The 24,314-nt window shown below is 35.4% G+C and overlaps 1 protein-coding gene across 5 annotated transcripts in view; it reads left to right on the top strand.

Annotated features, from left to right (window-relative positions):
* RTKN2 (rhotekin 2) overlaps window positions 1–24,314 on the top strand; it is a 79,511-nt gene that overhangs the window by 44,077 nt on the left and 11,120 nt on the right. For all 5 annotated transcript variants that reach the window (XM_074296639.1, XM_074296640.1, XM_074296635.1 and 2 more), the window contains 4 exons: window positions 7,972–8,066; window positions 15,154–15,260; window positions 16,841–16,972; window positions 22,528–22,693. In XM_074296639.1, the coding sequence (XP_074152740.1) occupies window positions 7,972–8,066; window positions 15,154–15,260; window positions 16,841–16,972; window positions 22,528–22,693 (500 nt within the window). The remainder of the gene's footprint in view (window positions 1–7,971; window positions 8,067–15,153; window positions 15,261–16,840; window positions 16,973–22,527; window positions 22,694–24,314) is intronic.

The following is a 24,314-nucleotide window of genomic DNA, read 5'->3' on the forward strand; positions in this document are numbered from 1 at the left end:
TTGCCCTCCAGAGCCATCTGGGTCCAATGGCCAGATGGAGATCAGGATGACAGGAGACGGGCCTGGATGAATTGGGGGCTTGGCCTTTTTTAAGCTAAAGTCTTCAACGGGGTCTCAATTTGACTGAGGTTTGCAATTGATTGCAATCTCCTTTTTTACTTAGTCCAAACAAACAAACAAAACTCTCACAAATATATAAATCTGGAAGGAGAGACCCTCAGAGTTTCTGGCCAACCAGAAATGATTGCCCTTCAGGATCCAAACAACGACCAAATGAGACTTGGCCTATGACCTCTTGGTAGCCAATGAGAATCAGATTGGTTTTGGTTTAAGGCCTGCTCTTTGAAAAAGAAATCTGGCCAGTAAACTCCAAAATATCTTGGGAGGGTTCTAGAAGAGTAAAATTTGTGTTGTCTGAGCTATGATCTCTGAAAGTAACATTACAGCAAAATTCACATATTGGAAATTTGAAGTTGGTATTGAGAATCAATATGCATTAATTGATCATCCTGAATGAAGGAACGTGTCCAGATCCATTCATGATCAATTGGAAAGAATGGCAGTATTTGTGGAAAGAATGGGAGCCTGGAGCCTGTGCTGCTGCTGGCATAGGCTTAAACTGGCTAAGTATCCTCGCCCCATCTGTAAAACCTCCAGGTTCCAATTAGTTCTTTCTATTAATGTATAAGTCAAAATGTCTCTAAACCTAATTTTCCTCTGTGTAAAATAGAAGGATTGAAGTAGGTGATCTAATATCCTTTTTATCCCTAAAATCATAGGATTTTATAATTCTACAATTCTGTCTTGCTCCCCCTTTAAAAATGAGAACATCAGCATTGCAATAATATCCTGTAGTATGGCAGGTAGATTGCAGACATTAGAAGTGGTTTATGTGGAAATCTAAAGTGTAAAAATGGTGTCCTAGAAGGTCTAGGATTTATTCCACTTGACCCATCCTATTACCAGAATCAAAGGTAGAAAATAGACGGCTGTGATGGCTTTCCTTAGAATGGAACTCGTGAGTCATCTTTTATTAATCAGAATTGGCATAAACAATACCAGTAAATCTCTTGTCAGTGGACCCAGCTGGAGCCAAGCCCCCTTTAGCAATTTAGCCATATTTTCATCTTTCTGGGCTCCCTCAGTTTCCCCATCTGAAGAATGCCACTGTAAGACAAAAGAATCTTGGAGGTCCCACCTTGCTTTCTGTTGGAGGATTCTGTGAATCTTAGAATGCCTTTTAAAGTACCCTTCTGTTTTCCTCAACATTTTCTGAACAATAAATTGCCATGCTGATTAGCCTATTTGGTTTGAAAAATAGTCACTGATTAAATTTTTGGGAACTCAAAAGTGTTGAGGTTGCCTAAAAGGAATGAATGTAATGTTTTAGAAAGAAAGGGGAATACTGACAAGAATATTTTTAAAGTGAGGTCATTATTATTTCTGGCAGAATTGTTATAATTAGTCATGTTTGAACAATGAGGTAACTTGAAATATCAACATGCATTGTTTTATTTGAAAGAAGACACAGTACTTTTAGGGATAAATTTTTAATATGCTTCCTGATTAGAATCATTTCTCCATTTTATTGACAAAGCGTAGGACTTTGGTCTTATGTAACATGTAGCTAGATTCTCAGCCCATCAATTTGCTGCTTACTGATTGGGTACTTTTTTAGGGTATCTTTTTTCACTTGGGTTTGATTTCAACAATTCACTCTGTAAGTGCATTAGTTATCTCTTTAAGTAATCATAGAGTAAAAACCTGGTCTTAGAGATGATCCCTTTACAAAATGAGTCACTTTAGAATTTCCTTAAATAGCAAATGTCCCTGATACTTTAATAAAAAGATTAAATCTGGAAAAGTAGCTTTATGTAAAATTAAACATGAAGTTATTTTGTAAAGTGAGTCACTTTCTTGAATCCTTGGAGCATCTGTGATACCATCAGGGTAAACACTGCTTTCTTTGATATCATTCTTCCTTGTGGAGTATCCTCTCCTACCCCAGCTGAGCCTGTGGTCATTTTCCACCCTTGGCAAGATGGGAATACCGTTTAGAGCTTTACTTGACGTAGCTTTGGAAACCTCTTGGATCACTTCCAGGCCACAGAGGAAGTGAGATGGATTTTTATTAAAATATTTCACTGTTAAGGAAAACACCTTTCTGAAGGTGACTGAATTATGAAGCACTAATATAAAGAAGCAGCATGGTTGTTAGAATGGAAAAGAGTTGTGAGTTTAGATATTGGCTCTAACATGTATAGGCTAAGTCATTGTTTCCTTGTCTGTAAAATGGGGATAATATTTGGTATGCATTCCAGAAGGCTTATGTGAAGATCAAAAGAAAAAAAATGAGATACTTTAAAAGCATGAAAGTATCCTGATTCTTATCTCTAAGTAAAATCAATAACACAGATTGAAAATATTTTCTTTCCTGCTATTTTAGTGTCTTGTGTTTTTTTTTTTGCCTCGTTCTCTTAAAAAATAATTTTTACACCAATCACTTTTCTCTGAATATTCCCTTGAGCAAAGAAAAGCCTTTAAGTAAAATTTAATTCTATTTTCATAGTCCTGCCTCCTCTCTAGAGTGCACTCAATAAAGTTTTAAAAGGATGCATATGCTGAATGTATTGCAAATGTAATCAAAAGATTTTTTTTGGTAGAAAAGACCAGAGAAAGAAGGGAGAAAACCATGTCTAGAGACAATTGAAAAAAGTGTAAGAAAAGTAGCTCAAAGGAGATAATCCAGAAAAGGATTTCAAGATAAAACTTGGGGCCTCGGATATCTTGGCAAGCATCAAAAGGAAATGGGGATCAGAGAGCCTGGGAGGACAAGGTCCTTGACTAGAATGTGGCTCTATGAGGTATGCCTAACAGAAATAAGACAGGTAAAAGGAGGAATAGAAGCATTGTGGATTATGCAGGTCTGATTATATCAGGAATTCTAGGAACCAAAAAGTTGTGTTGGAGGGCACTTGACTGGATAACTGCTGGGGAGGCAACATGTGGAAGCAATTATGTCATCAGAGTCTATTACAGATCACCTGGACATAAAGAAAAATCAGATGACGGGCTCAGGAAACAAATGACAAAGTTGGTTCACTGGCATGATGTAGTAATGATGGGCAAACCTCAGTTTGCTAGAGGGCTTAGTTCAAAGCAGAGCAGCCTAAATGATCATGAGAAATGTCTAAATCAGTAATTGATACACAACAAGAGGCCAGTTTGGTCCATGATTGGATATTGGGAGATATGGTTGTGTGATGGTCTGATTTGAGGGATCATGGAGTAAAGAAAATATATTGAAGGCCTGGGAAAGGACAAACATTTGTCTCAATTTTCAAAAAATGGAGTAGATAGGACTTATAAACTAGAGATCAGTGAACTTAGCTTCAATTCTTGGGAAAATATATTATGAAAGATCTTCTTAGTAAGTCTCAATAAAAATAAGTGGCAATCCTAAAAAACAGCTGGCACAAATTCATCAAAAACAAGCTTCTCTTCTCTTTCTTCCCTCTCCCCTTCTGTTTCCTTCTCTTTTCTTTTCCCTCCTTTTCTTCTTCACTCCTTCCTTTTTTCCTTCCCTCCCTCCCTGTCTCCTTTCATTCTTTTCCTTTTTTCTTTCTAGAGTTATCAAACAAGTAGATGAGAAGTAGATGTACTTAGATTCTAGCAAGTGTTTGAAATATATATTCTCATGAGAAAAATGGAGATGTGGTCTAATTGATAATGTTGGTAGATAGATTTGGGATTATTGAATGGACAGACCTAGAGCGTAGTTCTTACTACTTCAATGGCAGCTTAGAAAGATGTCTACAGTGGAATTTACTCAAGAACCTGTGCTTGGCATTGTGCTATTAAAGACACAGACAACATTCTCATTAAATTTGAAGAGCATAAAGCTAAGGATGATGGTTAATGTAACGATTGATAAGAGTTTGGATCCAAATAGACCGAGTGAGATGAAAGTTAAAATGTAAAAGCCAAATGCTTGGATTAAGAAATTGACTTTATAAATATAAGATATATATACTTATATACATGGTTCAATAGCAGTTGGTCTGTAAATCACCAGGGTGACTTGTGATCTTGGGCTCTCTGTATCAAGAGAAGTTACAAGATCATAAGCCCTCTGTTCTCAACCTCATTCAGGCTGTCACATTTGGAATGTTCACTTCTAAACAAATCATATGAAGGATATTGATAAGATGGTGAGTGTCCAGAAAAGACTGTCCAGGAGGATGAAAGGCTTTGCATTTGCCATGAGGATTAGTTAAAGGGGCTGAGTATGTTTAGTTTATAAATAGAAGACTCAGGAGAGAATTGATGGTTGTCTTCAAGTTTAGCCCCAGTGGGCAACATCAATGGAAATAACTGAAAAAAGTGACCAGGCATATTTAGACTTAATGTGAGGAAGAGCTTTCAGGAAGTGGATTGGATTGACTAAAGAAAGGCTAGATTGCTGCTTGTTGGTTTTTTCCCAGAATGACTTGAGCTAGGTCCTTCTGATCTCGAATTCTATCGTCCTATGACTCTGTGTGTTGCCTCCTCAGTTCTCTAGATTGGTCATTGTAATCAATCATAGTTCTGTTTCCTCTTACTGGTTTTGTTTACATTATTTTAGTCATTGGATAGAATGTTCTTGTGGTTCTTTTTATATTAGACTACATCCAAGCAGATAAATCTTGCAGTATTTATCTAAATTCCTTATCTTGATTATAATAATTCATAAGCTACATTTTATTTATCCATTTCCCAGATAATGGGTACTCACTTTGTTTTCAGTTTTTATCTACCACAAAAACAAAAAAGTATTGCTTAAACAATTTTGCTTTATATTGGATCTTTTCTCTTATTTTTGATCTCTTTGAGGAGTTAAATATTTGTAAAATGCTTAGCCTAATGCCTGGTACATAGGAGGCACTTAATATATGCTCTCCCTTAGTCCCTCCCCCCAATATATTTAGCAGCTCAGTAGATCAAAGAATATGAACAGTTTAGAGACTTTTCTTACATAATTCCAAATTGGTGGGGTATGACTTTCTAGGAAACAGTGTTATGTTAATCTCTGTGCCTTCTCCTTTGGGGATTTTCAGATTAAGAAATAGAAATAAAGGCTGAAGGTTTACATTAGAAATTATATAGCAAGAGTTCTTCAAGATTTCTAAAAGATTTCAGAAGATTTTCTTGTCCTGGTTTTTTATGAAATTAATTATGGGGTGCAGACCCTGGTCTCACTCATTGAGCCATCGTTCTAACAATGAACAAAATAAAAGAAAGAACAAAAAAATAATTCAAGAAAACTTATCTATCCATTTAAGAGTGACTGTGTAACATTTCATAACCCTGGTTCCCTACATCTGCAAAGGGAAAACAGGTACATTTTCTGTCATTTCAAGAATCTTCCTTGGGGATAAGCTTGGTCATTGTGATTGCAGCTTTCAGGTTTTTTTGTCATGGTTTTTTCCTATTGTCATTGTTTGACTGATTCCTGATTTGCTTTTCTCTGCATCGGTTAATCTAAGCCTTCTTTGAATTCTTCATAGCATCATATCTTATAGGACACTCACAAATTTTGCTTAGCCATTCCTTAATTGGTGGGCATTTAATTTGTTTTTAATTTTTTTATTATTTTTTAATTTTGTTTTTAATTTCAGTTTAGTAAAGTTTTTAGTTTAGTAAATCTTTTAGTAATCTTTAGTTTAGTAAATCTAGTTTAGTAAATTTTTTAGTTTAGTAAATCTTTTGCCAAAGATTTACCTTAATTCCATTCCTTTAATGACCTCCTCCCCTTTTTTCCACAGTATATATGCATGAGTATTTTTTTATATAATATTATCCCTTGTATTCATTTTTCCCAATTATTCCCTCCCTCCCTCTACTCCCTCCCCCCGATGACAGGCAATCCCATACATTTTACATATGTTACAATATAACCCAGATACAATTTATGTGTGTAAATCCAATTTTCTTGTTGCACATTAACTATTAGCTTCCGAAGGTATAAGTAACCTGGGTAGATAAACAGTAGTGCTAACAATTTATATTCGCTTCCCAGTGTTCCTTCTCTGGGTGCAGTTATTTCTGTCCATCATTGATCAACTGGAAGTGATAACTCTCAATTCTTAAAGATTGGACTAGGGCTCCTACCAAATCTTACTTACCTATGTGGCCAGCCAGAACCTGGATGTTATGCTTTGATGCATCTTACGAACTTCATTAGTGTAAGAAGAGGTAATCCATGAACTTACCAATTTTTGATGCTGAGCGAAATGAGTAGAACCAGGAGATCAATATGAGGATATATTCTGATGGAAGTGGATATCTTCGACAATGAGAAGATCTAATTCAGTTCCAATTGATCAATGATGCACAGAATCAGCTCCACCCAGAGAAGGAACACTGGGAAATGAATGTGGACTACTTGCATCTTTGTTTTTCTTCCCAGGTTATTTTTATTTTCTGAATCTAATTTTTTTTGTGCAACGAGAGAACTGTACGGATCTGCACACATAGATTGTATCTAGGATATACTTTAACATGTTTAACATGTTAATTGCCTGCCATCTAGGGGAGGGGATGAGGGAGGGAAGAGAAAAGTTGGATCAGAAATGATTGCAAGGGACAATGTTGTAAAAAATTACCCAAGCATATGTTCTGTCAATAAAAAGCTATAATTAAAAAAAAAAACCTTTCCAGTTCTTATTGTGTGACAGTTTTATTTGCATTCAACTTTTACTGACTCTTATTTATATCACCTTCCAGAATATAGCTAACATACAAACATGCATAACAGCACACATTTTCTTATTTTATTTTATTAAAGCTTTTTAATTTTCAAAACACATGCATGGATAATTTTTCAACATTGATCCTTGCAAAAATCTTGTGTTCCAAATTTCTCCTTCTTTCCACCCACCCCCTCCCCTAGATGGCAAGTAGTCCAATACATGTTAAACATGTTAAAATATATTAAATCCAATATATGTATACATATTTGTGCATTGCTGCATAAGAAAAATTAGATCATTAATCAAAAGATTTTTTTAGGTAGAATGAGAAAGAAAATACAAACAACAATAAGTGAGAATGTTATGTTAGCCACACCCAGTTCCCATACTCCTCTTCTTGGGTGCAGATGACTCTCTTCATCATCTCATTGTCAGCATACAAATTCTAAAGGCCCCTCAACACTAGCATTATTATAAGACTCTGTAGCAGCACGAGGTCATTCTTGGACATCATTTGAGACAATTAATTCTGCTGTGATTGGTTTTATGCCTTTAATATTTAAGCCAAAGGCAATTCCAAAGTTACTTTCCTTTAAAAAAAAAATCAGATGTTTGTTTTTGGAAAATAGTGAGGAAATTGCTTTGAACATAGCCCTCAGTTCAATGACTTGATCAGGGTCACACATTCAGAATGTGACAGTTAGATTTAGATCCAAATCTTCTTGATGCTTCTTCTCCATTACAACTTGGTCATTTTTGAAAATTGTTACAAATAAAAAGCAGGAAAATTAACTTGCTTCTCATTAATTTTATGTGAGAATATGCTCGGTATAATGTGATGAAATTGCTGTAATTCCTAAAAATCTCTAACCAGGGACCACTATTGGATTTCAGTAGTTCACCAGACTATCTCGTGCCATGGAGAAAAGCTCCAAATCTTTGAACTAATTAAACCTTAGAGGAAAAAAACAGCTATCAAGTTGTCTAGAATAAATGTTCCAAAGAAACATATCTACCTGTGTCATTATATTTGCATATCTGTCTCTTTTTATAGAGAATTTTTCAAATAATTTGAAAATATTACTTAAAAACATGGAAGGGAAATAAGCATCTCATATTGTTGGTTGTTAACAGGGGTTCAGACACTTTCCTCTCACATATCCCCATGCATTGAAATGTTTCCTCTATGAAATTGAGAGCTGTTCTGAAATATTTATTTAGAATTTCTCTTACTTTTTAGGGGTGTAAAGTACAGTTTGCTAGCCCATACTACTCTGACCTTGGAAAATACCGATGAAAGCTTCAGGACCCACACTCTTACTATTACTGGAAATGGTAAGTCTATTGAGTCACATACAGATAGCTAATATGATGCTCACATAACATGTTTCTTTCAAAGATGCATCTGTTTTCTTCAATCTGTCAGTGGATTTGTGTTCACAAGTACTATTGATATGACCTCTCAAAGTGGCTTTCAAATTTGAGTTTCTTTCTTTTTGCTTTTTCTAGAGCAGTGGTCCTCAAACACAGGGGTCCTCAATTACACAGGGGGCCAGTTCCCTGTCCCTCAGACTGTTACAGGGCCAGACTATAGTAAAAACAAACTCACACTCTGTCTCCGCCCCTCAGCCCATTTGCCATAACCTGGCAGGCCGCATAAACGTCCTCAGTGGGCCGCATCTGGCCCGTGGGCCGTAGTTTGAGAATCCCTTTTCTAGAGTAATTGAAGGATGGAATGGGAGTGTTTATCTGAAATATTCCCACCACAATGTGATCCAAGAGAAAAGTATTATGGGTCCATTTCCTGTCTTAAGAAATAGACAACCCCTTCTTCCCCCTTCTTCTTCCCCTGGGCAACTTGGGGGGCAACTGGACCCTTTGCTAATAGATTTGAAATGGAGGCACCCACGCCCTCTGGTGGTAGGAAGCAGATAATACCTGTGTTTATGTAATAAGGGGGTAAGGGTAGGCCAAATCTTCCATTCTTGGTACTTTTTGAGGATCTTGTGAGCAATAGCAAAAGAAGGATGGCAGGTGACAGCTGAATAGAAAGAAGTATCCATCTCTTCATATCTACTCTGGTTTGGAGAAAAATGGAAGCGGTAAAAGGAGCATGGGGATTTAGGAGGCTTACAAAAGCATATGTTGTATAACCTTGATCTTTCCCTTAGGTAGTTTCTATATAGGTTAAAAAAAAAAGATTTTTGAAAAATTGATTTTTTTTTAATTTTTAATTAAACATATTTCACGAATTAGAAATCAACAACACAATAATAGTTTAATGGTTAAAATGTAATGATCATACACTGATCAGAACAATACTTTATGTTCAGGTGCTGATAAGAAATTGTCGCTGGAACAGAATTTTTTTTTTTAAGCACTGCTTTCCCATTCAAATTCAGAACTATCATAAACTCATCTAATTTAATATTTAAATTCCTCACCTATTAGGGTCTGGTGTGGAAAATATAGAATAAATGTTGTGATAATATTGTATTATTAATAATATATATTATAATATAAAATACAAATTAGTGGAGTTGTCCCCAAACTTAAAAATAAATAGGAATGGTCACCATGTGGTTTTCTAGCTTGATATTGGAGCAATGGTATAAAGGGGGAGAAATTTTAGATCACTAAAGGACTAGGTTCATTTTTAATACCATTTCCATTCATTAACCATTTATTTAGGACTCTCTATGCTAATTACTGGAAACATAAAGTAAAAAGATGAAAATGATACCTTCCAGGTATCTTATCAAAGCTCAGTTAATTCAGTAAAAGTCTAAAATAACTAATCATGAGAAAGAATAATGATCTATTTTGTGTTTTGTATTTTATTTTTAATAATAGCTTTTTATTTTCAAAACACATGCAAGATAATTTTCAACATTCACCCTTGCAAAACTGTGTTCCAAATTTGTCTCGCTCTTTTCCTTAAACAAACAGCAAGTAATCCAATATAAGTTAAACATCAGATCAAAAAGGAACAAAAAATGAATTTAAAAAAAAAAGCAAGCAAACAACAACAGAAAAGGTGAAAATAGTAAGGGATAATCCACCTTCAGTACATATAGTCCTCTCTCTGGATGCAGTGGATCCAAATCCATCCCACATACTCTTGTTGTTGTGTACAATGTTCTCCTGCTTCTAGTCACTTCCCTTATCAATTCACACTAGTCTCTCCAGGCCTTTCTGAAGTCATCCAGCTGATCATTTCTTACAGAACAATAATATTCCATTACATTCATATGCCAAAACTTATTCAGCCCTTCTCCAACTGATGGGCATCCACTCAGTTGCCAATACAAAAAGGGCTACTACAAACATTTTTCCATGTGGGGGTCCCTTTCTGTTTTTTCATGATTTCTTTGGGATACAGACCCAGTCGAAACACTGCTAGATCAAGGGTATTGTGCTTTGTATTTTAAATATGCCATGATACATTTCAAGATTTTTGAACTGTCATCTTTTAGCAAATTCTTAATAAATTTGCAATAATTCTTAATAATTTGCAATAGTATTTTAAGGTATATAAAGAATAAAATACTCCTAAACTTATAAGGGGGCCGGTTTTAGCCATTAACTGTGGTGTCCAGTGTTTGTAGGAAACTGGATAAGGATGCAGACAAGACCTGTTATTTCATTGGTTGGTAATGGGAGCAATTCCCAGTGAACAGACTCTTTATCAATGCAAGTGACACATTGTCTACAACTTTCAATCTTAGAGAGTTGCCTAGAACAGAACTGCTAACAACTCTCAAGTGCAGCCTGAATGAGATTAAAATGTAACTGGGGAATGTTTAACAAATTAACTAAAAAGACAGTAAAACATAGTTAACATTACATCTTAAAATTAAGTCATTTTGCATCCTACAAGGGATGCTTGTGTTCAGATTAGTGGCCTCCTGTCTGTGAGGTTTCACAGCACTGGCCAAGGACACTGAGAGGTTAGGTTGGATTGTACTCCAGACCTTTTTGGCTTCACGGCCATGGCAGCTCCGAGAGCTACTCAGAATCTAAAAGCAGGCATTCTCCATGTCACATATACCTTCTTCTGCAAGTACAATCGTTGTATGCCCTGTTCTGTTTTCTTTTGTTGATTTGCATTGTTTTCCAAAGGTCTTTCTAGCTTTATTCCTCATTTATATTTATATGGTGTTCCATCCTATTCATTAGAATGTAAACTCCTTGACTGCAGACACTGTTTCTTAGCTTTGTCTTAGAATCATTGGATCACAAAACTGGGGATCTAGGAGCTCTAACCCACCCATGAATGAGATTCCCTATCTGATATATCCCCCAGTGATCATCTAGCCTCTGTTTAAAGCCCTCTAGTCTTTTCTGTTTAGCTCAGATTGTTAGGGATGTGGTCTCCTTTGCATTTACCATCAGTTGTTCTTGAATGGCCTTTTGTGGCCAACCAGAACCTCGGCATGTCCCCTAGGAGTCCTTTCTCCAGGCCAGACCCAGTTCCTTCTATATAATAGACTCAAGGCACTTTGTCAACCTTTGCCCCCTCCTATGCACACTTTTTTTCCCTTTAGTCTTCAACATTCATTTTCATAAGATTTGGAGCTCAGAATTTTTCTCCTCCCCTCCCTGAGGTGGCAAACAGTCTGATAGAAGTTGTACATGTACAATCATATTAAACACATTTCCACATTAGTCATGTTGTGAAAGAAGAATCAGAACAAAAGGAAAAGACCAAGAGAGAGAAAGATAAACCAAGAAGAAAAAGAAAATAGTATGCTTTTCTCTGCACTCAGATTCTATCGTTCTTTCTCTGGATGCGAAGAGCATTTTCCATTATGAGTCTTTTAGAATTGCTCTGGACACTCTTTAGCTTATCTGTGTTCTCATTCAACTCCGGTGCCAAGAATTGAATATGGCCATGTGTAGTTTGACAAGGGGTCTACCGCTTCCTTCTTCCTGGAAGTTATTCCTCTCATTGCAGGCCAGAGTAACCTCAGACTCTTTGGCTGCTCTATCACTCTGAAGACTTCATTAAGCCCCCAGACTTTCTCACTGCCCAACTGTGCATCTCCCATCTTACACTTGTAGAAAACTTCATCTCATTTCCTCCCTAATGTTGTCCACTGACAATCCTTTGGATCCAGAGCCATCATTTTGGCAGTTCCTCCCATTTTTGTGTCCTCTGCAGATTGGATAAGCTTGCCATCTATCCCTTTATGCAAGTCACTGGCACAAACTTTCAACCACAAAAGGTCAGACACAGGTACCTAGAGCCCTGCACTGGCGACCTCCTGCCGTGGAGGTTGATGTGGAACAACTACTTGATTTCTGTACATTTCCTGAGTTCATCTGATAATATTAGCTTTTCTACATCTCTGTGTCTTCATCAGAATAGCAGCTTTACAAAAAGCTTTGCTAAAATCTAGGTAAGTTGAATCCACAGCATTCGCTTCATTTCCCAGTCTTATAGTCATGTCCAAAAAAAAGGAAATGAGATTAGTATCTCATCTGTTCTTGATGAAACCATCTTGCCTTTTCTTTGTAATTATGGCTTCTCTTTCTGGATAATGATCAGCTATCACCTTAATGATACTTTTTTGGAATTTTCCCAAAAGTCAAGCTTCTAGGCTCCAGTTTGCAGACTGGAAATCGGGCCAGCCATGTGGCACCTTTGCTGTTCTCCATGATCCCTCCTTCATCAGTCATAGTCTTGGCCATCGCATTGGCCAGTCCTCCCAGGATCTGAACATAGAGTTCATCTGTGACAAGTGAATTGACTTCATCCAGGGCAGCTGGGTGCTCTTTCCTTATCTTATCTTGGCCTTTAACCCCATTTTAGTCATTTTTGTTCTGTTTTTTTTTCCAGTGCAGTAGTGATTCTTCTTGGCAGAGAAATCAAACAAGCTCACAATTGAGCAAGTTTGCCCTCTCTGCTGTCAGTCTTTATCACCCTTTCCAGTCCAAGCAAAAGTTTCTGTCGCCAAGTTTAGTGCCTGGCACATATTAAGGATTTAATCAATACTTATTGATTATTTGGTTAATATGCCACAGTTTTAAAAATATTCCCCTACTGCTGAATTTGGATCAATTTCCATTTTTTATAATGGCAGTGCTTCTATGAAAATAAACTGATGATTCTGTTTTTAATAATCCTTTTAGAGTATTTTCTTTGTGTGTGTGTTTTAAATACTATTTTATTTTCCTAAATACATGCAAAGATAGTTTTCAACATTCACCTTTGCAAAACCTTGTGTTCCAAACTTGTCTCCCTCTTCTCTCCTCCCCCTTACCTAGACAGCAAGCATATTTCCATATTCCTCATGCTGTACAAGAAAAAATCAGATCAAAATGGAAAAAAAATATGATAAAGGGAAAAAAAGAAGAAGCAAACAAAAGCAAGAATGAAAACAGTGAAATTCTATCCTTTGATCCAAATTTAGTCCCTATAGTTCTTCTCTCTCTGGATGTGGATGGCTCTCTCCATCACAAGTAGTCTATTGGAATTGCCTTGAATCACCTTATTGAAAAAGAGCCATTTCCATCAATTGATCATCATATTGTCTTGTTGCTTTGTACAATGTCCTCTCACTTCACTTAGCATTGGTTCTTTCCAGGTTTTTTTTTGAAATCAGCCTGCTCGTTATTTCTTATAAAACAATAATATTCCATTACCTTCATGTACCATAACGTATTCAACATTTTTACACATGTGAGTCCTTTTTAGGATATAGACCCAGTAGAGATATGGCTGGATATGGGTATGGACAATTTGATAGCCCTATAGTTCCAAATTGTTCTCCAGAATGGTTGGATCATTTCACAACTCTACCAGCAATGCATTAGTGTCTCAGTTTTCCCACATCCCCTCCAATATTTATCAGTATCTTTTCCTGTCATCTCCTCTCAGTCTGAGAGATATGTAGTGGTAGTTGTTTTAATCTGCATTTCTCTAACCAATAGTGATTTAGAGCATTTTTTCATGTTATCAGAAATGGCTTTAATTCAATTGTTCACATCTTTTGACCATTTATCAACTGGGGAATGACTTGTATTCTTAAAGATTTGAATCAGGAATATATTCCTAAAAATTCCATCACTAGATCAAAGGGTATGATTTTTTTTGTAACTTTGACTGTGTAATGCCAGGTTATTCCAGAACAATATAATCTTAAGGGTAAGGATCATTTTTTTAATCACTGTTGGCTAATTCTATTATCCTACATAATAATTTTTTTTGAGAAGCTAGATATAGGTCTTTGGTTAAAACCTGTGATTTCATCCACATAAAGGACACCCAATATGGAAAGTTACCAGTCCATGCTGTCAACTCACCTCTAATCAGATTCTTTCTGGGCCATTGAGAGGTTTAATAACTGGCCTCATGGTCACACAACCAGTAAGGATAAGAGGAAGGGCTTCATCCTAGGTCTTCTTAACCACCATATTGTCTCACATTAGCATGTGCTTAGCAACTTATTTAAACCAGCAATAAAGTAAGTTTCTCCACAATGCCACTGGCATTGACTTTTGTTGTTTTTCATCATTTCTTCCATAATAATGGGTATGAGGTTGCCATTTGTTGTGCAAACCTGGCAGCAGCTTCCACAAACTGCTGAGAAACTAAATCTCTCAGAAGTCCATGAAAAGTGGTGGCGTGCTTATCCTGCTGTGTCATGTTGGAAAAGAGCTTTGATCAAAAGGCACCATGGTTTTTCCATCGACTGTTCTGTTTAGTTAAGCTAAGTCATTTGGTTAAGCTAAGTCATTCTTTTTTCCTTTAAACCCTACAAGCCACCCCTCCCCCCAAAAAAAGCAGAATTCTGGTTACTAAGCATTCATATTTAGAATATTACTAATATTCTAACAATAAGCAGTTTTTCTTTTAAAATTAATATTTTACTCTATTCTTAGATAAGTTCCCCTTTTTTAAAAAAAGTGACTGATTTTCATAATGTAAACCAGTTAGAAAAATAGTATTTGATATTTGATTTCTCCTTAGCCACTTCTTAGGATACGTCTACTAAAATGTGACATACCAATACTTCTTTTTATTGACTTTTTAGTAACATAAATAAAAAGGTAACCTATCAAAAGGCCTCTGCTTATTTTAGCATTAACAGGATAAATGCTATTAATCTTACTTCTTTCTTGTGACCCTATTGGCCAAGCTCACAAACTTCATTCTGATCCCTTGGATCTGTTCTAAGCATTTGTTTCTTTGTGATCGTGACATTTGTATTCTGTGTAGAGTGAGCATCAGACAGCACTGGTATAATAAACATTCAAATAGCTTATAATGCTAAGAGATGAATTTTAAAATCTATTGTTGTACAAGTATAAAATATCACAAAATTAAAATGGATTTTGTAACTGGCTTAAATGAGTTTCTATCATTGCACAATGGTTGTGATTTTTCTCCTCCTGATTTTTTTTTTCTTTTAAACAGAAGAGTCATCATTTTGGCTTCCCTTGTATGGCAACATGTGCTGCCGATTAGTTGCTCAGCCAGCTTGCATGGCTGAAGATGCATTCAAAGGATTTCTTAATCAGCAGGTTAGAATGCTTTTACATATCCTGTAGCAGCAGTGAATGTCTGTTTGAAGTAATAGAGAATATTATACCCAATTAAATCTGTATATACTGATGTTGCTTTCTGGCCTTCTTCCAATAGGGAAAAGTCTGTTGTGGAACATAAGACTTTATGGGGTTATTAAAGTGTTATGTCTAAATTTGATCAATCATTAGACCAATGTTAGTGTTCTTATGTACTCATTATAAACTGAGAAGATCTTTGTTGGAGATGGGCTTCTAAGGGGAAAGTCCAACACAGAGTGGAATCTAAAAGATTACTGCTTGGGAAGGGGAGTTTGGAAGGTGCTCAGCTGCCCTAGACATTTGGAAGGGATGAGGGATGAGCAGTATTAAGAGAGTATCCATTTCTGCTTCCCTTAAGTGCCAGACCCTCTGATTATCAGGGATGCAGGGCGCATGTGTGTGTGTGTGATATATATGTGTGTATGCACAAAGCATGAACATGTATGTGTCTTGGGTCCACGAACTTAAAAGTATTCTTGATAACAATTTCAGTGTAATTGGTTTCCTATGTAATTTCATGTATTTTTCTCAATAGTATTTTATTTTTTCAAATACATGTAAAGATAATTTTCAACATCCACTTTTGCGAGATTTTGTTTCAGATCTTTCCTCCCTCCCCAAGCAGCAATCTAATATAGGTTATACATGTACAATTTATAAACATTATCCTGAGCAGACCAAAAAGTCCAAGACACAGTATCAAAAACTGGTATCTTTGTGTGTCTATGAGAAGAGGGGATAGGATTTGACCAGAGGGAGGCCTGTCTGGTTCTTGCATAAAGAAATCTGCCCTATTTTTCCTCATCCTAGCTCTTGCTGTGCTAGATGTTCAGTAACAGAAGGCCCCTTTTTGTGGAGTCCTGATTTGGGGAGGGGGAAATGCTTGACATCTTTCACATACGGCAATTTCTGGCAGAGATGGGATTTGGCACTCTTGAGGCCTCTGGGCTTCCAAATCTGCTTCTGTGCCACCTACTACTGATTTATTTATAACCATAAATAGTTATTTCCATCCAGTAAATAATTCATTATGGACTATAGTGAATCAATAGCTTTTTTCCGAGAGAGATTCCATTATTAGAAGAAAAGAAAATTTGCATTCTTACTGAGTAGTTGACATTTTCAGTGTTCCCAGCAAAGTGTGGCAAAAACAAGATTTTCAAAGTTATTTTTCTAATTTTGCTGGGTCATTTGATGGATTGCCACTGTGTTTGAAACACTAATTTTTAATAGACTTGCTTCATCCGGTGAAAGATCTCCTAGAACAATGTATTGATTATGATTTTGTGTGGGGAGTAGCTCTGTGGTATTTTTTATTTCTTTTATAGTCTAAATTCTTTGTGAATTTGGGACTTTAATTCCCTGAAGCTAACTTGCTTTTTGATCTCAGGCAATTGATTTATTTCACAGGGAATTAATAAGGAAGTTGCTTATTAGTTTTAAATTATAAAAACAGGGTAAACCTGGAGAATTTCAAAATTTTCTTAAAATTAGCAAAACTGAGAAAGTTGTTAATTTGTTGATTATTTCTTCCTCAGCTAACAGTTGACGGCCTAATTATCTGGACAAGGCTCTATTCTGTGTTGAGAGGCGGCCAACTCTTCTGCTATTACAGCCCAGAAGAAATTGAAGCTAAAATAGAACCCACTTTGGTAGTGCCTTTTAACAAGGTAAAAAATATATATATATATGATTCCCTTCAGTGAATAAGGAGAAAAAAAAAAAGTTCTAAAAAGGACTCGTTTGATCACTTCTGAGTTAATCAGTTTCACTTCAGCCCCCAGAAGTAAAATTCTGTTGTATTGTAGGCCTTCACTTATTTACTAAAATGTTGTCATAAAATGGTGAAAGCTGATTCCATTCTCTCCTTTCTTTGTCAGAGCTTATCTTTTTAGGAGAAATCTTACTGGCCTCATTATCATTCTATGAGCAGGGTAATGTACATCCATTAAACTGGATATTTACAAGCACTAGTTAATTTGTATAATCTAAAGAATATTTTATTGTTCATCCACTGATCCTCAAAAATAAAGGATCAAAAAGAAAAACTTTCTTTTTCTTAGCCAGTACCCAGATAGTTTTTAGAATGACTATCTTATTAAGTAATTGGACTGGTACTGCTAGATCTTCTTCCCTTTTTTCCCCACTAATTCCTTTGTTTTTGACTTTTTGTTCTAAAATTATTTTATTTCTTTTCTAGCAAAAAATAATTGTTGACACTAAGTAGGTTAGTTTAGGTAAAAATGCCATTTTTGTTATATATGAACTCATGAACATTATAATTTTGACATTATTTAAATCTGACTTTTTTGTGTAAAACATTTTATATACATTTAGTTCATGAGTTTGTCTTGGCACATACATTTTATTTTTATTTTATGCTGCCTATTGTTATTTTAAATGGAGTAACTTTTAGTATCTCTTCTTGAAGGGTTTTATTGGTGATATATACAAATGGTGATGATTTATGTGAGTTTGTTATATTCTGCTACTTTTGCTAAAATTGTTTCAGCTAGATTTTCCAAGTATATCTAGGATTCTCTAAGTATACCATCAAATCATCTTCACAGGGAAACTTTGGTTTCCTCATTGCCTATTTTCATGCCTTTGGTTTCTTTGTCATGTTTTATTGCTATAGCTAGTATTTCAAGAACAATATTATATTATATCACCAATTAACCAATAAATTATATTATATTGCTAATATTGGTGATTATGGGTATCCTTGTCTCACTCCTGATATTCTACCATATCCCCATTACAAATAGTACTTACTGATAGTTTTAAATAGTAGCTTCTTATCATTTTAAGGGAATATACCTATGCTTTCAAGTATTTTGTCAAAGTTTTTTCATATAATCATAACTTTTGTTATTTTATTTTCGATATAATTTTCCTTTATGTTAAACTATTTCTGCATTTCTGATATAAATCCCACATGATCAAAATGTATTTGATATATTGTTGTAATCTCCTAGCTAGCATTTTATCTAGGATTTTGCATCCATATTTATTAATGAAGTTGATCTTTAATTTTATTTCCATTTTTGCTCTTTCTGGTTTAGATATTAGCATCATAATTGTTTTATAAAAATTGTTTCTTTGCCTTATAATTATAACTTAAATAATTTATATATAACATATATATGATTATAATATAATAATTATTTCAAATTATTTATGTTGGAATTGATCTTTACCTGTTTGGGAGTATTCATTTAAATCCCTTTTCTTTTGATCTTCCATTTACTTCCCTGAGTAAAGTATATGCTTCGCAGTGGAATCTCTTTATTTGCATTATCTCAAATTGCATTGCAGAGTGGTTGACACTGCATTAGTGTGCTTTTATTTTTATCACCCCTCCTTTGGTTAATTGTTCACATTTTTCAGCTTTACCGGTTTTCTGGCTATGAGATAAAACTTGAAGTTATATTCATTTGTAGTTCTCTTATTCTTACTGAATTGGAACATTTTTTCATCTGGTTGTGAATACTTTACAATTTGTTTTTTTTTTTTTTTGAGAGTTGTTTCTCCATATCCTGTCACCATATCTACAAGAAAATAACTTTTGATCACATATTTCTTATTTATCTTTACCCAGGACTTTATCAGATTTTGATATCCTATCAGCTTCTTGAAGGCAGGGGGCTGCTTTTGTCTCTTTGTGTCCCCAGGTTGCCATACAAAGCCTGAGATGTAGTAGGCAAAACAAATATTAAGATATTTGTTGATTATGGATTTGATACAAACCTGTCTCTTCTCTTTTTAGCCTATTTGCATTAGTTTTATATCTACTTCTAACTAATTTAATCTGTTATATAATTTCTTGTTTTTAAAAAGTTTCCATATGAATTGTAGATTTTTTTTCTTTTTTTATATGAAAGAGTAAATAGAGTTCAAGTAGAGCACATTTCATCCATCAACATTCCTATTGTCCCTAGGATAAAGTACAAACTACTTTAATAGGCATTTTAAACTGATTCCAGCCAATCTTTTTCCTGGCTGTATTTTAATAAAATCTGCGTGCCTTTTTTTTTTTTTTTTTTTTTTTGGTTTTATCTTGGTTCTGGAGAAGAGAGTGAGCTCCACCTCTCTTAAATCCAATTCACACACTAGTCAAGGCATTATTACCCTATGGTAGAACAAAAATAGATCTTGATTCACTCATCCAGAATATTCCTTCAGTCCTCATATCAGACTTGCAGATATTTAAAAGACTTGCCACATGGGCTTTTATCAGCAACATTGATAAAAAGTAGAAGTAAAGTTGGACACTTACAAAAGCTCCTTAGGAAAATAAAGAAGATAAATAATTGAAAATATATTCAGTGCTCATGGATAGGCCATGCCAATATAATAAAAATACTTACAAAGTTAATTTACAGATTTAATGCTATGGCAATCAAACTATCAAAGGGATACATTATAGAGTCCCATAAAAATTTTGTTTAAGGGAACAAAAGATGTAGACTATTAAGGGAAATAATGAAAAAAAAAAAGGAATGAAGTGAATAGCATTTCCATATTTTAAACTATATGACAAAGTAGTAAATATCATAACCATTTGGTATTTTTTTTAAACTATATATTACTATTTTATTTAATTTTACTTAACTATGTATTACTATTATATTATATTATATTATTATGTAATAATATATAATATAATGTATATAATATATAATATGTTATATATATATTGTAATTATATAATATTATTTATTATATAATATTTTATTATTATAAATTATGTGTTACATATAATTATATTATTATTTTTAAACTATATATTACTATTTTTTAAACTACATATGAACAAATCAATGATAGGGAGGAGGCAATGGAGAATTGAAAATAATGGAGTACAATCATCAAATGTACAGTAAATCTAAAAACATTTAGAAAAGAATTCCCTATTTGAGAAAGACCAATATTAACTAGAAAGCAATCTGACCAAAGTTATTCTAACATCTTATACTATTTTCTACAATCATGCCTGATCTGGATATTAAGACTGTTCATTAAAAAAAAATAGACACTATATCTTTCACAGTTATGGTTAAGAATATTCCTAATCCGGTATAGGGATAGAGTTAATTATAAAAGATAACACAGATAATTTTGATAAAAAAAGTTTTAAAAGTTTCTGCACAAAGAAAATGACCAGATCTAGGTAAAGAAGAGAATCAGTCAAATAGGGAAGAGAATATTTCCATTAAATTCTTAGATAAGAGTTTGATATCCAAAAATTCCAACAACTAACAAGAAGCCTTTTATTTCCTAGTAGTTAATGGTTCAAGGATAAACAATTCTCAAAAGAGGAAATCAACCACTTGAAAGAAAGTTTCAGATCACTAATCATAAGAGAAATGCAATGCAATAGCTCTGGAGTTTCACACCCAGCTAAGGTGGGCTAGTCAATGCTGGAGGGGATATGGAGAAGTAAGGATGTGCTGATATTTTCTTGGAGCACTGAATTAGTTGACCACTTTGGAAAACAATTTGGAGTTCTACAAAGTGACGGAAATATACATGTCCTTTGAAACTGAGAATCCAAGGTTCTATAATATTGCAATGTATTTATAGCATCACTTTGTGTAGTAGCAAAAAACTTGGAACAAAGTAGATGCTCATTAGGGAAAAGGATATAGGAATTGCAGTATGTAAATTAAAAGAATATTACTATTTTAGGAAGAAACATCTTTGATGGAACACAGAAGTGGTAGAAGGACAAGGCAAAATACCCTTCTACCTACAATGACTACAAGTTAGTGAATGGAGAGAAGCATAACTACAAAATAATCAGTTGATCAGTGCCTACTATGTGCCAGTCATAGCACTATGTGCTAGGAACATAAAACATAGTAAAAATCAATTTCTGCTCTTAAGGAATTTAGTCTAACAGAGAAGACAAGATGTAAACAAATAAAAAGTGAACTGTATATAGGAAAAATAGAAATTGAGAGGAGAAGGCATTTGAATTTAGAGAGATTGGTGGAGAAAATGCTGCAAAATGCTCAAGAAGCCAGTACCAAAAAAAAAGTAGAAGGCATCCCTGTCCCTCCTTTACAGAGGTGGGGGAGGACAGAGGTAAGGATTCATGGGTATAGAACATGACACATATCAGATTTTTTTTTAATTTATTGATTTTTTTTTTTTTTTTTTTTTTTAGGAAGGGTTATGTTTAATTTTTTTTTTTCAATTATCCAATGATTATCTGGGAGGAGTCAGGGGAAAAGAAATGGGAAATTTAGGCAGGTGATGTAAAACTGAAGATATCACTAATTTTTTTTAGTTGAATAGCATAGGGGGCATGTCCCCTTTTCATCCTACTTGTGACTCCGTAAGCGGAGATGGCTTAAGTCACCGCTGTCTGAGGTCTGTTCCCTTAACCATTTGTGAATCTGCCTAATTACATTATTATTCTCTGAAATGGGGCAGGGTGTGTTCCTCCAGCCTCTTCCCACTTGCTCTTCAGAAACACCTTGTCTAACCTTTTGTGAAACTATGACTTTTTTTCTGTCTTCTTTCTGTGGGCAAATCCAGCCCGACAGGATGATTGCTTTTTCAGGGACCTGGGTCTGGGCTTTTTTTTTTAATGCTTTCCTGCATCCAAAAAATTGAATTTGAACATTTTATGGGAGTAATATCACTTTATAGACCTTTAGCTATGAGCTTTATAAATGAATGGTAGATATAAAATAAATGTTAATGAGGAAGCCCTCACAATGTCTCACTATAGTAGAAGCTCTATTGTCCTTTCCCTACCTCAGCTGATACTTCTGGTTCCTGGCTTGAATGTCAGAATGAGGAGCATTTGATGGATTCTTTTCCATCTTATTACTCTTAGAAATAGAGATAATGTATACTCTGTATTATAGTTATCATATTCAGTTCTTGTTTCATTGGCTCAGGTTAAGAGCTGCAAATAAAAGTCTCCCCCTGACATCCCCCTCACGCCATGGGAGATTCAAGTAGTGACTAGCTTTTAATCTCATGGAATTTAGTTCAGTCACTATAGAAAGCCACTGTTACTCATTCCGCATTCTTCATATGAGTTTGAAGTTTGAATATGGAAAATCCATCCTAGGAACAACTCTTTTTAGGCCAGGACTGATTAGATGTCAGATTTATCGTTGTGTGCTAGGCGGCGGTACCAAAAGCCCCCAGTCTTTAGGTGAATTATTGAGTTAAGCACCAGTTGACATTTTATCCAAACTTTTAGGAAACCAGAATCCGTGCGATGGATAAAGATTTCAAGAAAAAAGCCAATCGCTTCTTCGTGATCAACATTATAGGTGATAAAGCGATCAAAGAGACATTTGCAGCAGATAGTCTGGAAGAGCTTCAGAAGTGGATGGCCGCCTTCAGGCAGCATATTTTTGACCTCAGTAAGTAAATATTTAGGGTTTTCTAGGGGTATAGTTGTATATTTATGATAGGGGTATAGGTATATATAATACTGCCCTTTGGGGTGGGGAGGTAAGGGGGATCAGGAAAACCCAAGCTACTCCTTGTATGACTGGACAAGTCTGCTTTACTTTGTCTGCAATATGGGAGAAGGAGGAGGAGGAGGAGGATTACTACTAGTAACAGTAATAACTACTTGCAGCATTGTTGTGAGGATCAAATAGTATTTGTTACAGTGCCTGGCACATCGTTGTTACTCAGTAAATGCTTATTTCTTCCCTCTCAAGATTCATGGACAATATTTTCTCAGAAATCCTAAGATCTTTTAATTAGCCATTGAACAAGCATTTGTTACCTACCATGCATTGTGCTAGGGACTGAGGATACAGGTAGGTAATGGAGAGTGGATTCTATTTAAGAGAATTCTATTTAAGAAGTCTGTATTCAAATAAATATGCGCAAAAGCTGTACAAAATAAACGAGAAGTAAGTTGGAGAAAGGGCCTGCTGGGAAGAGTAAGAAAGGCCTCATAGAGATGATGTTTGTTGAACAGTTTAAAAGAAAACAAGAGAGTGCTAAGGGGCAGAGCTGTGGTAGAATGGAGGTACATGGAGGACAGCCTGTACAAAGGCGTGGAGGTGAGAGATGGAACATCATGTGAGGAACAGTAAAAAGACCAGTTTGAATAAACTGGATAATGTCGTTAAAATAATATATTTAAAAAGCTGGAAATGTAAGTGGGACAGATTAGGGTAACAATTAAAACTAATTAATTTGAGAGACAAAGGAAGCTGTTGAAATATATCATAGGAGAATGACTTGGTAAGATCCATGTTGGAGTAGTTATTTTATTAGCTGTTTGGAGAATGGATGGGAAAGCTGAAATGGGAAGACTAATGGAGTGGGTGCAGATGGGGATAAGAATCTGAAAGAGATGGTGATCATGGGAGTGGAGAGGAGGGATTATTTTAGAGAGATTGTGGAGGGAGATTGTTGATGGATTGGCTATGGGTGAGGAAGAGGGAGTGGTCAAATGTAATCCAAGCTGTGGGATGACAAGGATAGTGGAAGGAACCTGAGACTGAGGGAAGTCCTGGGAGAATTTGGGGGCCTGCGGGCATCCAGGCAGAGCTCAGGAGAGGCATGTGCAGGCTTGGGAGTCATCAGCCTAGAGATGGCAAACCTTGTATCTGGAGGAGCTGGTGCAGTCACCAAGAGGGTATAAAGAGAGGAAGACCCAGCAATGTAGGGAACACCCAGAGTTCAAGGGTATTGTGTGGTAAATGGGCCAGTAAAGGAGCGATCAAACCCATGTGTAGAGAACCAGGAAACGAGTCAGGATCTAGAGCCAAAGTTGGTCAGCAGGACTCGAAGCTTGAAGGAGACTGAGAAGGCCATGGATGGAGAGGGATCATTGGTAACTTTCAACATCTGAAGTTGAGTGAAGTGGAAAGCTAGACTGCAAAAGATTTAGAAGCATAAAAAGTGAAAACATTAGTGTAGACATGGGAAAGAAAGAGCTGGTATGGTGGCTTGAGTCTCAACTAGAAGAGACTTTGGCATGTTTGTGGAGAGCAAGGAAGGAGCCAACAGAAAGAGGGT

Source organism: Sminthopsis crassicaudata, chromosome 2 (genome assembly GCF_048593235.1).
Source record: "Sminthopsis crassicaudata isolate SCR6 chromosome 2, ASM4859323v1, whole genome shotgun sequence".
In the NCBI taxonomy this organism is placed as follows: domain Eukaryota; kingdom Metazoa; phylum Chordata; class Mammalia; order Dasyuromorphia; family Dasyuridae; genus Sminthopsis; species Sminthopsis crassicaudata.